Source organism: Prunus avium, chromosome 6 (assembly GCF_965620075.1).
Source record: "Prunus avium chromosome 6, drPruAviu1.hap1.1, whole genome shotgun sequence".
Classification (NCBI taxonomy): Eukaryota; Viridiplantae; Streptophyta; class Magnoliopsida; order Rosales; family Rosaceae; genus Prunus; species Prunus avium.
In genome coordinates, this window is record NC_142289.1 from 11,368,410 (window position 1) to 11,381,747 (window position 13,338).

At 37.0% G+C, this 13,338-nt stretch overlaps 1 protein-coding gene and 1 long non-coding RNA gene across 3 annotated transcripts; one reads left to right on the forward strand and one right to left on the reverse strand.

Annotated features, from left to right (window-relative positions):
• Positions 1–1,299: 1,299 nt before the first annotated feature.
• LOC110744455 (uncharacterized) lies at positions 1,300–2,915 on the reverse strand. 2 transcript variants are annotated; one of them, XR_015836438.1, is made up of 5 exons: positions 2,586–2,915; positions 2,314–2,465; positions 1,833–1,959; positions 1,656–1,754; positions 1,300–1,528 (listed from the first exon to the last, which is right to left on the reverse strand). It is a non-coding gene; the product is annotated as an uncharacterized LOC110744455 (long non-coding RNA). The 2 variants fall into 2 exon arrangements; XR_002524642.2 differs by having other exon boundaries at positions 2,208–2,465.
• A 6,899-nt stretch (positions 2,916–9,814) lies between these two features.
• On the forward strand, positions 9,815–13,317 carry LOC110745465 (kinesin-like protein KIN-14A). The gene is made up of 8 exons (XM_088254885.1): positions 9,815–10,241; positions 10,527–10,650; positions 10,962–11,048; positions 11,255–11,425; positions 11,556–11,662; positions 12,168–12,299; positions 12,416–12,594; positions 12,979–13,317. The coding sequence occupies exons 1-8, from the start codon at positions 10,017–10,019 to the stop codon at positions 13,193–13,195; spliced, it is 1,242 nt and encodes a 413-aa protein (XP_088111011.1). The 5' UTR covers positions 9,815–10,016; the 3' UTR covers positions 13,196–13,317.
• The last annotated feature ends 21 nt before the right edge of the window (positions 13,318–13,338 follow it).

The following is a 13,338-nucleotide window of genomic DNA, read 5'->3' on the forward strand; positions in this document are numbered from 1 at the left end:
CTTACACCCCAACCCCACCCGCCCCCAAAACACATCCCACAGGACACACACACCCCCCCTCCCTCACCTCTCTTCTCTCTCTCTCTTTGAGCATGTATAAAAAAAAATTTATGGAGTTCATTGAGCATGTCTGAAATTTTCAAATATCTGATTTAAAACTACTTAAGCTTCTGACCCGAAATCCAACTCCTTTCTTGTCTTCATAGTTTCATTAACTTACGCCACTGTGTTTATGTTGAAGGATCTAAAGTTTGCTTGGTCACCATTTGTTACATCGACTACCGAATTATTGGTTTGGTAGCTGTCCTTCCACAAATTTTCAATATGCAAATGGGAAAATTCCAAAAAGAAAAAATAAGAAGAAAAAGGTGGGCTAAGGGAATTTATGAGTGGAAGGTAGGTGTTCCATGGTAGAGAGAGGAGGAAGGGGAAGATGGAAGGGGATGTGAAGAGGGAAGGGGGAATGTTTTTCAAAGTGGGCGGGATTGGTTGGAGCCGTCAGTGGCGCACATGGGATGGGGGAAGGTGAGATTTTTTTTTTTCAATTTTAATTGTTTAAAAGATATACAATTGTTTTTATATTGATTTTTCCATTTTTTAAAATACCCTTAAAAATAGAAAGACTAAAAAAATTGATAGAAAATTGGATAATGTTAAAGCCAGATGATAAATCATGAATTTAAAAAAAATAAGGTGACATTTCTACAAAAATCCCGAAAAAATATTGACACTGGTACAATCAACTATTTTAACACAAGACAACAATCTTATTTATGCACTGTACATACAAAATTCCAAATTAGAACCAATAAACTCGGTAGTCATATATGAATTAACGTCATATATTCAATAAACTGTTATCATAAAACATCATAAATAGTTATGATGAACAACTCAAATTTTGAGGTGTAGTCCTAATAACTACAAGTGTTAAATATTTCATCATCCGACACTAAAAGCTAAAACAGAGCTAGAGTTACAGAAAAAAGCTAGAGCACCAGCCAGCCAGGGAGTGATTACCTCAATGGTAGAGGTGTGCGCCTCCCACCGCTACCCTAGATTAGTTGATATAGCTCTATCTTAAAAAAATACTGAAAATAATTATATTAAAATTATTATAAAAATAAATAAAAAAGGCTTGACAGCATGATCAACATGCTGCACACATACATCTAGCACATACAAAAGGCTTGACAGCAACATGAGCTCCAACATCATTTCAATTTTTACAAGCTTTCCTTGTGCTTCCAACTCACAATTTTGCAGCTTGCTCAGTTTATGGTTAAAAAATCACAAAAATTGTAGTTAACCCCAAAAAATCTCACAAAGTTGACAAAACACTACAAACAAATCACAAAAACATAAATAAATAATTAGAACCAGGATGCTTTACATAGAAGCAGCTGGGTTTCTTTAGGTCCTTTTCTGTGTCAACAGACTATCTTCATCAATCAAATACCATCATTGATCTGAACTTTTGGTAAACTTCTCATGGTCTTTTGATGAACCAATCTTCAAACTTTTTAGCCTTGACATACAAAATGAGAAGTAAACAAAATCAAAGCTCAACTGACTAATCTACAGCGATCACATATATAACATATCCAATTACAACATTATGTCAAGGGATACTAGTAAGTCACATTGAAACTTACCCGAAAGGACAACTCATATGATAAATTTGATTTCATCTGAAGAGCTTGTGCTTCTAGAAAACTAGACAGTAGTAGGTTGTGCTGAATTACATAGGTGGTCTGCAAGAAATCCAAGTAAGATTCTCACTTCAAAACTAAATCCATAATGTGACAATGTGAACATGAATAATGAATTACCTTATGCCTTTCCCCTGTGGAAGAATCAGAGGCTTCAAGGCTCTTGAGATTTCCCCTAACAACTGCTCACTTAGAATTTCAATCGATCTACAAAGAGTAAAAACAATGTCCACAAGTGGCAGCTGACCTGTCATAAGTCAACAAAATCAGATGAGCATTATACCAATTTGATCAAATTTTGACTGCTATCTAACTATGACGATGAAGTACAGAGACATGCATACACATACAAGTAAAAGTACAAGAAACATCGCAGCACGTGTATTAATTTTATGTAGCGCAGGGATCAAATTGAAAAATTGGTTTTGAAAATTTTACTTAATTCTTAGAAGATCATCTTCTCTGTTTCTGAAGTTGCACAAACAGAAAATTTACCTTATAGACAGAACAGAAGGAGCCGAATTTTTTGACAAAAAAAGAAGAAGGAAAGAGCTGGATTTAGTAAAAGACCAGAGAGCAAGATACAGGCAGCTCAAATGACCAACACTCAAGGCTTGGATTGCTTGTACACTTTGCCTTTCTCTCCCTCCCTCTCTCTCTAAATAACAATATACATGTATATAATTATATCTGGTTGAGATTAAGAGAGGTGGACTCTCCTCCATAGTAGTCATTCCTATCCATATGCAGTACCTATTTCAGGTAAATACCATATTAACATCAGCTAGCAGCCTAAACATTCTTATCAATGAATGATCTAGCTAAAGCCAATTTTATTGTGATTGAAAAAGAAAAAAGTTCCATAAGCTTTACCTTGAGACCGTCCACTGAGAGGTGAGGAGGACGCTGAGAATGCATTCTTTGAGGCCCGTTCCGAGCACTATGACGTTGTATTCTTCATCCACGGCTCTGAGAGGCAGAGAGATCAGAGGGGAACAGAGTGTTTGTTTTGTATTTGTGTTTTTGTCCGTGTGAGAAAAATTGGGGTTGGTTAATGGGAAGAAGAAGTTTGTGATGAAGAAGTGAGACTACATTTAAGCTAGAGAAGGAAGAGGTCTCTGTCTGACTCTCTTAGCAAAGCCAGGCGTCCCTGGAGTTTCAGTTAAAACCGATATTAGCCCCCCACGTACGGTTCCACGTGGAAGCGGCTACTGCCTAAAACGAATGTCTTTTTATTTTCTTTGTCAAACATGTTTTAAATGTATATAGTTTTGTTTGATTAAAAAAATAATAAAAACTACATTTCATTCCTTAGATAAGATCAAAAATTTGAGCGCATCCTTGTCACAATTGGGGGAGAAAAGAGGGGAGGGGGCAGGGGAGGTCAACCGCCGCAAAAGAGCTGGCTTTGGGGAGAAGATTCTAACAGGTTACTCAATAGGATTGATAAGGGCGATGAAAAACTTACTTACGTCATGGATGTCAATATGGCGGTATTTCAAATCAATCACGCATTATAATGTGTTTTAGTTTCCTCACATAATAGTGCATAATTAGCTTGAGATACCGCTACATTCACATTCATGTATTATTTATTTTATTACAATGTGCTGAAGTTACAGATGCAAACTCGAATTTTATTACATGCAAATTAAAACACACACAAAAACGTAGACCGCAATTTTATGAACATCAACTCTTGGGGTGTTTTAATAAGAAGCCAATCTAGATCAGTCTTGGGGTCAAAACAAGACGAACAAGTTCTTCCCACCCCCAAACTCATGGGTAAAATCTTCAATACCTGGACTTCTTTCAGCAAAAATATATAAAAAGACGAAAGCAATATTGTAATTAACAAACAATTTATATGGCTTTACATCCACTAACAGAGGTGTGAACGAGAACAATTTCTTGAACACAAGTGCAATATTCCAAATCATTAAGTTTAGGAAAGTCCATGGAAGGATAAAAGATACTTACGTATATTTCTTACATCTCTCGTCGACGAGTAGCATCCTCGGATGATCCACACCTCCTTCTTTCATGGACTCCATAAACTGCTCTGAAACATTACGAAATTTGTATCGTTGTAGTTGAGTAAGGTGTTCAATACCCTGTGGCAATGTTTCTAACATCATGCAACTATGAATGTCTAAGAACTCGAGATTTGGCATCGCCCCTTTTTCTATAGTTATCTTATTTAATAATGCGAGATTCCGAAACTGCAAATACCAAAGCTTCACAAAGCCTTTGTTGAAACATAACTCTTTTCTAACAGAGGCATTATCAAGGCAAAGAGAACGTAGAGAGGGCAATGCTTCAATATGAGGTAGTAAATCTTCTTCAAGTCTGGATCCACGCAGACTCAAATATGTGAGAGAGTGGAGTGAACAAAACCAATGTGGTACCTTTTCCAGTTTGCCGACCAATTTAAGTCTATCAAGGTAGGGAGGCGGTGAAGACAATGCCTCAACTCGAAGAAATTCCTCTCCATCTGCTACAAATAAACTCAAGCGGGAAAGGACCATCATCTCTTGAATTAAGGCACATAGGCCCTCCTCGACTCTTTCTTTCACATTTGTAATGCGAAGGAATGTAAGCTGGGTCATATTTCCAATAAGTCTAATAATGTTTCCTTCTGATTCAATATACCCCAAAGATTGCAATTTCTTCAGCTTACTAATACTTGATGGTATTTTTACCCCAATTAGCTTGGAACCACCTTCGTAACGGCTCATAACTAGATGTCGCAGGTTTAGCAACTTGGAAATCCCTCTTGGAAGTGCCTCTATATTTGTCCACTGGAAAAATTAATATTCAATTTCCCATGTCAATTCTCCATGGGGTCCAAATTCTGCATAATCTTCTTGAGTTCATATGAATGCACTCCACCACTCCAAACATCTCTCGATTAATTCATACGGCAGCCAATTGAAATTTTAAATTTCAAGTTATTAACAAATATAGATGAATAGAGAGAGGGAAAAAAATTAATGAATTGTGGTTTGTGGGGACTGCCGATGGCATACGGTGGCGGAGTGGCATGAAATTGACCAGGTTGACGAACTACATAGGCCCAGTGGGCCACAAGGAAAACATGCCCACCCACGGCCCCACAGAAAACCACAGCCCTTGTTCTTCTTCTTCATCTTTTTTTTTCCCTAGCTCAAAACGACCACTTTTTGGCCAAGATTTTGAAAAAAAATAAAACAGATGCGCGCTGTGCTCAGCAGCACAGCAAAGAACAGAAAAGAACAGGTTGCTCAGTCATTTAATGAAACACTTGGTGGGCAACTTCAAGACAGACCAAAGGGGCAACTTCCGGCGACTCCAAAGCTTTTTCCGACGAGGGGAGGTGCAGCTGCATCTCCTTGCGCCTCTGTAGGTCCGCCACTGGAAAAGTGTGAAGGCCCTACCTCTTGCAATTGTAGCCTTAAGTGGTCTTTTGTCTTCTAAGAAGTCACTTAAAGAGTGGAGCAGAGTCTACAATAGCTTAAATTGGCATCTAACCAACAATTCTTTGTTAGAACCAATGAAGAGCATCTTGTTGCTTAGTTTCAATGATTTGCCATACCAGTTGAAGCAATGTTTTCTATATTGTTGCCTTTTCCTAGAAGATCATGTGATCATAAATACAAGGCTCATTAGATTGTGGATTGCTGAAGGATTTGTTGAGCATGTCAAAGGGGTCACGCCTGAAGAAGTTGCAAAGAGCTATATTATGGAACTCGTTTTCCGTAATATGCTACAGGAAATGTTTCGAGATTACCACCCAGCATGTAAGATGCATGATCTTTTGCGGGAGATCATGATGGGAGTGAACAGTAGAAGAAACTAGGGCACTTCGTTTGTCAATTCAAACAACTAATGGAGAAATTGGATCATGCACAGGTATATCATGGCTTCGTTCGTTTCTCGTCTTTGCCACTGGCGTATCCTCATTCTCTTTCTCAAATAAATTACCTTTTGACCTTAAATTGTTGAAGGTTCTAGATTTGGAGGATGTCCCACTTGATAATCTGCCAGACAATCTAACGTCATTATTCAATTTAAAATATTTAAATTTGAGTGGAACTCTAATTAAGGAGCTTCCAAAATCCATAGGACAGCTCCGCAACCTTCAGACGTTGAACATCAAGAGGACAAATATAGAGGCACTTCCAAGAGGAATTTCCAAGTTGCTAAACTTATGCCATCTAGTTATGGACCGTATGAAAGATGGTTCAAAATTTATTGCGGAAAGAATACCATTAAGTATTAGTAAGATGAAGAAATTGCAAACTTTGGGATGTATTGAATGTGAAGGAAACATTATTAGACTTATTGGAAATATGAGCCAGCTTACGGCTGATCGGTGCATATTTACATATCATTTTGTACCCTTCTAATTTATGATTTGGTTATGTTTTTGAGTTAAACTTGTGCTTTTAATAAGTTTTGTGTTTGTTTCAGTGTAATAAACTTAAGGACTCACTAATTGCATTTTGGAGACAAGTTAGCTCAAAACGGTGTCTGCGGATCAGTCAACTTCACGGATTGGACTGTACTTGCTCAAGAAGAACCAGATGATGAGCCATATATCATTGGAAAGATACGGAAGTCTAGTTTCTGTATAATTTTACGGTTCATGATTCCGAGTCTTCTAAAGAAAGTTATACATGTTTTGGAAACTTAAGGTCAAATTCGGCATCATCTGCGTTACTGGGCCAAATATCACATTTGAAGGCCTTCCCGATTTTTCCTTGAGTTGGGCTGCATATGCTTGGAAAGATAATTCAAAGAGATTCAAGATCCATATTTTTCCAGATTTTTCAGATTGGAGCCACAAGCCCAAAACGAGCCCACAAGCTGGCTGCAATGCATTGTCATGCATGACATATGCATGATGAAGTGTTGTTGATTGTGGGAAAGTTTGGTGAAGCATATTCAATACCTATTTTTGAGTGGAATTTTGCAGCAGCCAAATGAATTAATTGAAGTTGAAGTGGATGATGCAACACTAAGCTTAATGACAAGAAGAATTGTTTTCAAATGCAATTGTGTGTTAGGTTAAGTTGGTGAATTAAGTGTTGTGTGTTAGGTGAAGTTAGTGTGTTTAGAAAATTCAATTGTATAATTCAGATTTTCACTTCCCCTAGGCCTATAAATAGGGAAGTTCTCTAAGCTTGTAAACACACCCCAAGGGGGGGAGCTCTCAAACACTTCTCTAGAGCTCCCTTCCCTTCTCTCCCTCAAATTCTCTTAATTTTGCTTTCTAGTTCTCAATTCTAGCTTTCCTTTTGCTTCTTAGTTGTAATTTATTTTTCTTTGTTATGTAAATTCTTTTCTTAAGTTTTCAAGTTGAATTAGTTTCCAAGTTTCAATTATGGTTTTTGTTCTTATTCATTATGCTTATAAGTTAATATGCTAGTTTGAATGATTGATCACCATTTAGGCTTGCATGTTAGCTATCTTGGTTTGAATTAAGAGTATACACCATGCTTTAATTCGAATTGAACTATGAATAGGAAGAGTATGTATGGACATTCGACAACAGGGATTAGATACATACTTGGTTGTTTAAAATGTTCTTCTATGCTTAATGGGTTCCTAATGCTTAATTTTAGGTTAGACAACAAATGATCAAATTAGGGAATTAGGAACACAAGGTTAGGACCACACACCATGGCTTAATCATACTTTAGCTAGAATCAATTCATTAATCTAAATTGAACTTGGGAACTTATTTGCTTGAGTTACTTTCTTATTTTCTTCCTTCTTTCATGTTCTTTCTTTTTGTTTCTGTTTTATGTAGGAAAACTGAATTGGATCATTCAATCACCAATCCTTGTGGAATGGACCTCGCACTTACATACGCTATACTACCGAACGGCTCGTGCACTTGCGAGTATCACAAGTTGAGGATGCAGCTTAATCCATTTTGGTGCAGCTGAATCGACGCAACAACGGCCCTTGCAATTTCAATGTGAAAGAAAGAGACGAGGAGGACCTATGTGCCTCTATTCAAGAAATGAAGGTCCTTTCCCAATTGTGTTTATTGGTAGCAGATGGAGAGAGATTTCTTCGAGTTGACGCATTGCCTTCACCGCCTCCCTACCTTGATAGACTTGAATTGAGTGGCAAACTGGAAAAGTTACCACATTGGTTTTGTTCACTCCACTCTCTCACATATTTGAATCTGTGTGAGTCCAGACTTGAAGAAGATTTACTACGTCATATTGAAGCATTGCGTTCTCTACGTTTGCTTTGCCTTGATAATTCCTCTGTTAGGAAAGAGTTGTGTTTCAGTAGAGGCTTTGTGAATCTTAGATATTTGGGGGGTTTTAATTTCTCATTCTTAAATAAGATCACTATAGAAAAAGGGGTGATGTCAAATCTCGAGTTCTTAGACATTGTTGAGTGCTTGAGATTAGAGACATTGCCACAGGGTATTGAGCACCTTACTAAACTAGAAGGATACAGATTTCAGAGTGTTTCAAAGCAATTTACAGAGTCCATACAAGAAGGAGGTGTGGATCATCCAAGGATGCTACTTGTCCAAGAGAGATGTAAGAAGCCGACGTAAGTATCTTTTATGCTTCCATTGAGTTTCATAAACTTGTGTTCACGAAATTGTTCTCATTCACATCTCTGTGTAATGGCTGGCTGTAAAGCCATATAAATCATCCCAAGTTAGAACCTTCGTGTGCTACTAATTGGTTTCCAGAGATTGTTGGAACCTTCGGGTCAAAAGTATTTCTCAGATGATTTGTGAGAGCAGGAAGCTTTGATATTTATATGCATTAATTCAATACAGTTCTTCCCAGCATATAATCATATTAAAACCAAATTTCCTTACTATAGACTTGTGTTTAGCCTATATGCTCTACACACTGAACATAAAAGTACACGTAGTCCAAATCTTAGAGACAAATCATCGACATATAGTTGCCAACTGCTCAAGTGAGATGCAAACTACACCCCAAAAAATATTTAAAATTTAAGTCGCAATTTATGAACAGAATCTTGGATATATTATTCGATTTAAAAGAAGGCAGATAAGAAGCCGAGATTAATCTTCATGCTTCACACGAGAGCAGGCTCTTCCTGGACATACTAGGTAGAAACTTCAATCCTTAGACTGGTTGTTTCTGAAAAATATACAAAAGAGACAAAAGCAATAAGGTAATTATCAAACAAAACTTCAATTCATATGTATATATATGTATTGTGTGTCTCATGAATTTCAGTTGGAAGGATTTATATGGTTTTACATGCATTAACAGAGATGGTGAGATTGAGAATGATATTTTCTTGTTAAGTACAGTTCAAATGATTAAATTTATGAAATTAATTCGATGCAAGGATAGAAGACTATGTTTTGGACGTAAATGTTGTACCTTTGGATGATCCATAACTCCTTGTATGGACTCTATAAGTTGGTTTGAAACATTCTCAAATCCGTATCCTTCTAGTTTAGTAAGGTATTCAAAACCCTAAGCCAATGCCACCACCACACAAGGGCATTATGCAAATCCACTTGTTTTTGTTTTTTTGTTTTTTTTTTTTTTTATTCGTTTACTTTTTATCTCCAGTAAAATATTGTACTACTTAACAGTAAAAAGATATTTGTACCTCAAGCAAAAATAAAATAAAATATACCATTTAAATTTTAAAAAAAGGACTTTTAATTGCAATCGTCCCTAAATTTGTACCCGAGTGCCCTTCAATTGTGTTACGTGTGACAATTTGGTCATTCCGTCAATTTTGTAGTCAAAATAGATAGGTCATTTTATGAGTTATTTGTACACTAATTGAGAGTTCTACTCCTTAAATTCACGGTCATATTAATGGAAGTACCGCTATAATACAAGTGGAGCCCATCCATACAAAGTGGTACATAATATTATACATAAAGGTGGCATTTTCTCAAAACCCCAAAGAATTTAACATTAGGACCAAATATTCGAAGTGCAGGTCTACAATCAAAGGCAACCCCATCTGAGAGCTAGGCGTGAAGTAATAACGAGCGCAAAAATTTTGTGACTCAAAAAGCCGAGGAGTGTCCCCAAAATGTCCAAACGACGTCGTTCCCAGCCCAACCACAAGGTAGTAGAGTACAGACTTACATATTCCCAGTGTCTTCACTCCATTCATATATCCCAAACGCAAAACAGAAAAAGAAAATGGCTGAAATTAGATGATCCCTATTCTCTAGGTCCACAGAGCCCAAGCCAGAGCCACTGAGAAGCAATTTTGGCTTCTTTTGTGGTTTTGAATTTTGGTTTTTCAAATTTGGGGGCTAGGTTTGTGGGGGAGACGGCAATGGCGGAGCAGAGGAACAACAATAGGTGGAACTGGGAGGTCAGTGGCTTTGAACCGAGGAAGTTGTCTTCTTCGCCGTCGACGGCGTCGAGCTTCGACCATGAATATTACAAGCCTGGTGCGCCTTTAGTTCGGAGGTACTCGATCTCTGCTGCCTCGGCTTTGGCTCAGTCTGAGCTCCACTCTGTGACTTCTAAGCTCCGGAAACTCAAGGACCAAGTTAAGGTAATACGTTGTTTGGTTTTGTTAATTACGGTATGAGGCTGTGATTAATGGAGTTTTGAACTGAATCAGTGTTAAAGTCAGTGGTTTGTGGTTCAAGAGTGTGAGTTGTTGGAAATGCATTTTGAAATTATGATAATTTGGCTTGGAGAATGTGAACGCTTTGTGCATAATGTGAGAGAATAAGTGGTTGCATCTGTTGTGGAGCCTTTTGAAGTTATTTCACTGTTTTTATGTGAAGATTATGTTGGGTTTAGGAGGTCTGCTACAACATTTCTTTTTGGACAGCTTGCTAGAGAAGATTACTTGGAGTTGAGACAAGAAGCAAGTGAGTTGCACGAGTACTATAATGCCAAACTCGAAAGAGTTACACGTTATCTTGGTGTTCTTGCCAATAAAACCCGAAAGCTAGGTAAGAGATTTGGTTATGCTGTTTGATTGTGCGTTTGTCGGTTTAAAGGATTTCTGAAGTGGGTGGTATGGGACTTTTGTCTAAATTCAAGATGAGTGATATTTTTTGACAGGGTACAAGGTTTGATATTACATTGCAACAAAATAAAACTACTTTTTTCTTTTTCTTTTGTGATGTATTTGCACTTTGAGATTAGTTAGTCCAAGAAAACTTAATGCCCTTCACCCCAGCGTTACTTTTTGTAAGGTTTTTTTTTAATGTTCTTGGGTTTTCTTAATGGATTTGAAAGTTTGTCTCCATAAAAATGCCAGATCAATTTGCCCTTGAAACTGAGGCTAGAATTTCTCCGCTGATCAATGAGAAGAGAAGGTTGTTCAATGACTTATTGACAGCCAAAGGTACTCATCTTCTGTGAGTTTTCTCCTTTTGGGACTCTCTCTCTCTCTCTCTCTCTCTCTCTCTCTCACGCAGTCACTCACACCCATAAAAAAAGGCATGCCACACATAAGCACTTTTAAATGTAATTTTCAAGGTTGTTGAGTTATTTAATTGATCTTACAATAGTTCAACGTGGTTGTATTTTCTAACTAGCCTTTAATTCCAGGAAACATAAAGATATATTGTCGTGCAAGACCATTATTTGAGGATGAAGGTTCCTCAATTGTTGAATATCCTGATGACTACAACATCCGTGTAAATACTGGTGATGATGCCTTGTCCAACCCCAAGAAGGATTTCGAACTTGACAGAGTTTATGGACCTCATGTTGGACAAGGTGAGCATAACTTTCTTATTTCATTGTTTTCACCTTCCTGTTGTGGTTGTGCTAGGTGAAATATTAAACATATTCTCCTATTTTAAAATTGTCTTTGGCTAAAACATCTTTGACTTTTTTTGTTTGTCAGCTGAACTTGTCCATGATGTTCAACCTTTGGTGCAATCAGCGTTGGATGGATATAATGTTTCTATATTTGCATATGGACAAACCAACTCAGGAAAGACACACACAATGGTTGCTCTCTTTTCCTCTTTTCCTCCCTATGTATTTGTTTGTGTGTGTCTTTGCCGGAATGTGTTTCTGATGCATATAAATTTGTACTTGTATGCTGACTTCTATTCCTATAACCAGTTCAGGGCGTTGTAACTTGATATTTTCTATTACAAATTTGTAAAATGAATTGATTACAAATTCTACGTTGATGTATTAGGGACTTTAGAAAAGAAATGAGAAGCGATTCTTCACTATTAGATTTGAACCTTAAAGCGTGGTGGGCTTTTCATTGTTTGTTACATTCCTTTTTGTAATCTGGATAATTCTTTCCACTGGTTTACCACAAAATAAACAATGGAATTCACTGTACTAGAGCATTAAATTGCCACAATGAGTGGTGTGCCTTTTACTGTTTTTGGTACAGTAAGAGATTTAGTGGTAGTTGTTTCATTTTATTTATTTATGAAAGTAGTTTCAAGTTGTGCACGAGTTTCATGATATTTGGCCTTCTGTAACCTTTTTTCAGGAAGGATCTAGCCATGATTGTGGTTTATATGCTCGTTCTTTCGAGGAACTATTCGATTTGGCCAACTCTGATTCAACTTCTACGTCGAGATTTAAATTCTCCATTACAGTTTTTGAGCTCTACAATGAACAGGTACTTATTTTTTTTTATAGTAAATTGTCATGATTTCTGGTTTATGTTTGTCTGATGGCTTTTGAGCAAGGAATCCTCATGATGGTTTGATGCGGATCCCCTCCATGCTCTTGTAGATAAGGGATTTACTCCCAGAATCAGGAGATGCTCTACCAAAGATTCGCATGGGATCACCGGAGTCCTTTGTAGAATTTGTGCAGGAACAAGTTGATAACCCACTGGACTTCTCTAAAGTATTAAAAGATGCATTTCAGAGCCGAGGAAATGATCCATCAAAGTTCAACGTTTCTCATTTGTATGTTCCAAATTTTGTAGGCTCGTTATATGGCTGTTATAGTGTAAGGTCGTACTTTTAGTAATATAGTTTAAAGCACTACGGTAAGCTTGACCTTTCTCTTAAAAAAAGTCCCGTCAGATCACTGAATGAGAAGACCATTCTTAAACTGTGAAATATTTATTTATTTTATTTTTGAATTATGTTCCAGTTTTTAGGAGTGAAAAGAGTTGAAGAAAGGGAATAGTGGATAGGAAATATAACTATACCATTAAGTTGGAAAACTAGAAAAAGAAGTTCAGTATTTGCAGTCATCCATTTTTTATTTTATGTATGCTTGTCTATGTGTTACAACTGGTCCTGTATTAATTTATCTAAAATAGATTCTTGTTTCACTATTGTCAGGATCATCACGATACATATATATTATAACAATTTGATCACTGGAGAAAACACATACAGCAAGCTTTCTCAAGTTGACTTGGCTGGAAGTGAAGGTTTAATTGCTGAAGATGACAGCAGTGAGCGTGTGACAGACTTGCTGCATGTGATGAAATCACTTTCAGCGTATGTTTGGATGACTTATCTCATTTTTCTGATATTGAAAAGTTTTTGTTTCTAGCCTTTCAGGTTGCCTATAATTTTAAGGATGGTTCACATTGGTCTTAAACTTTTGAACAATATACGGTTTTCATTTTGCATGATCTTGATACCATAGTATGGCATTTCAAATCTATTTTCTTAGCATGTGATCACCAATGTTGA

Excerpts from the sequence above, each read along its gene's own strand:
- LOC110745465 (XM_088254885.1), top strand. The coding sequence starts at position 10,017 with ATGGCGGAGCAGAGGAACAACAATAGGTGGAACTGGGAGGTCAGTGGC. Across the intron at positions 10,651-10,961 it reads CAATAAAACCCGAAAGCTAG|ATCAATTTGCCCTTGAAACT; the intron begins GTAAGAGATTTG and ends TAAAAATGCCAG. Across the intron at positions 12,595-12,978 it reads AAGTTCAACGTTTCTCATTT|GATCATCACGATACATATAT; the intron begins GTATGTTCCAAA and ends CACTATTGTCAG.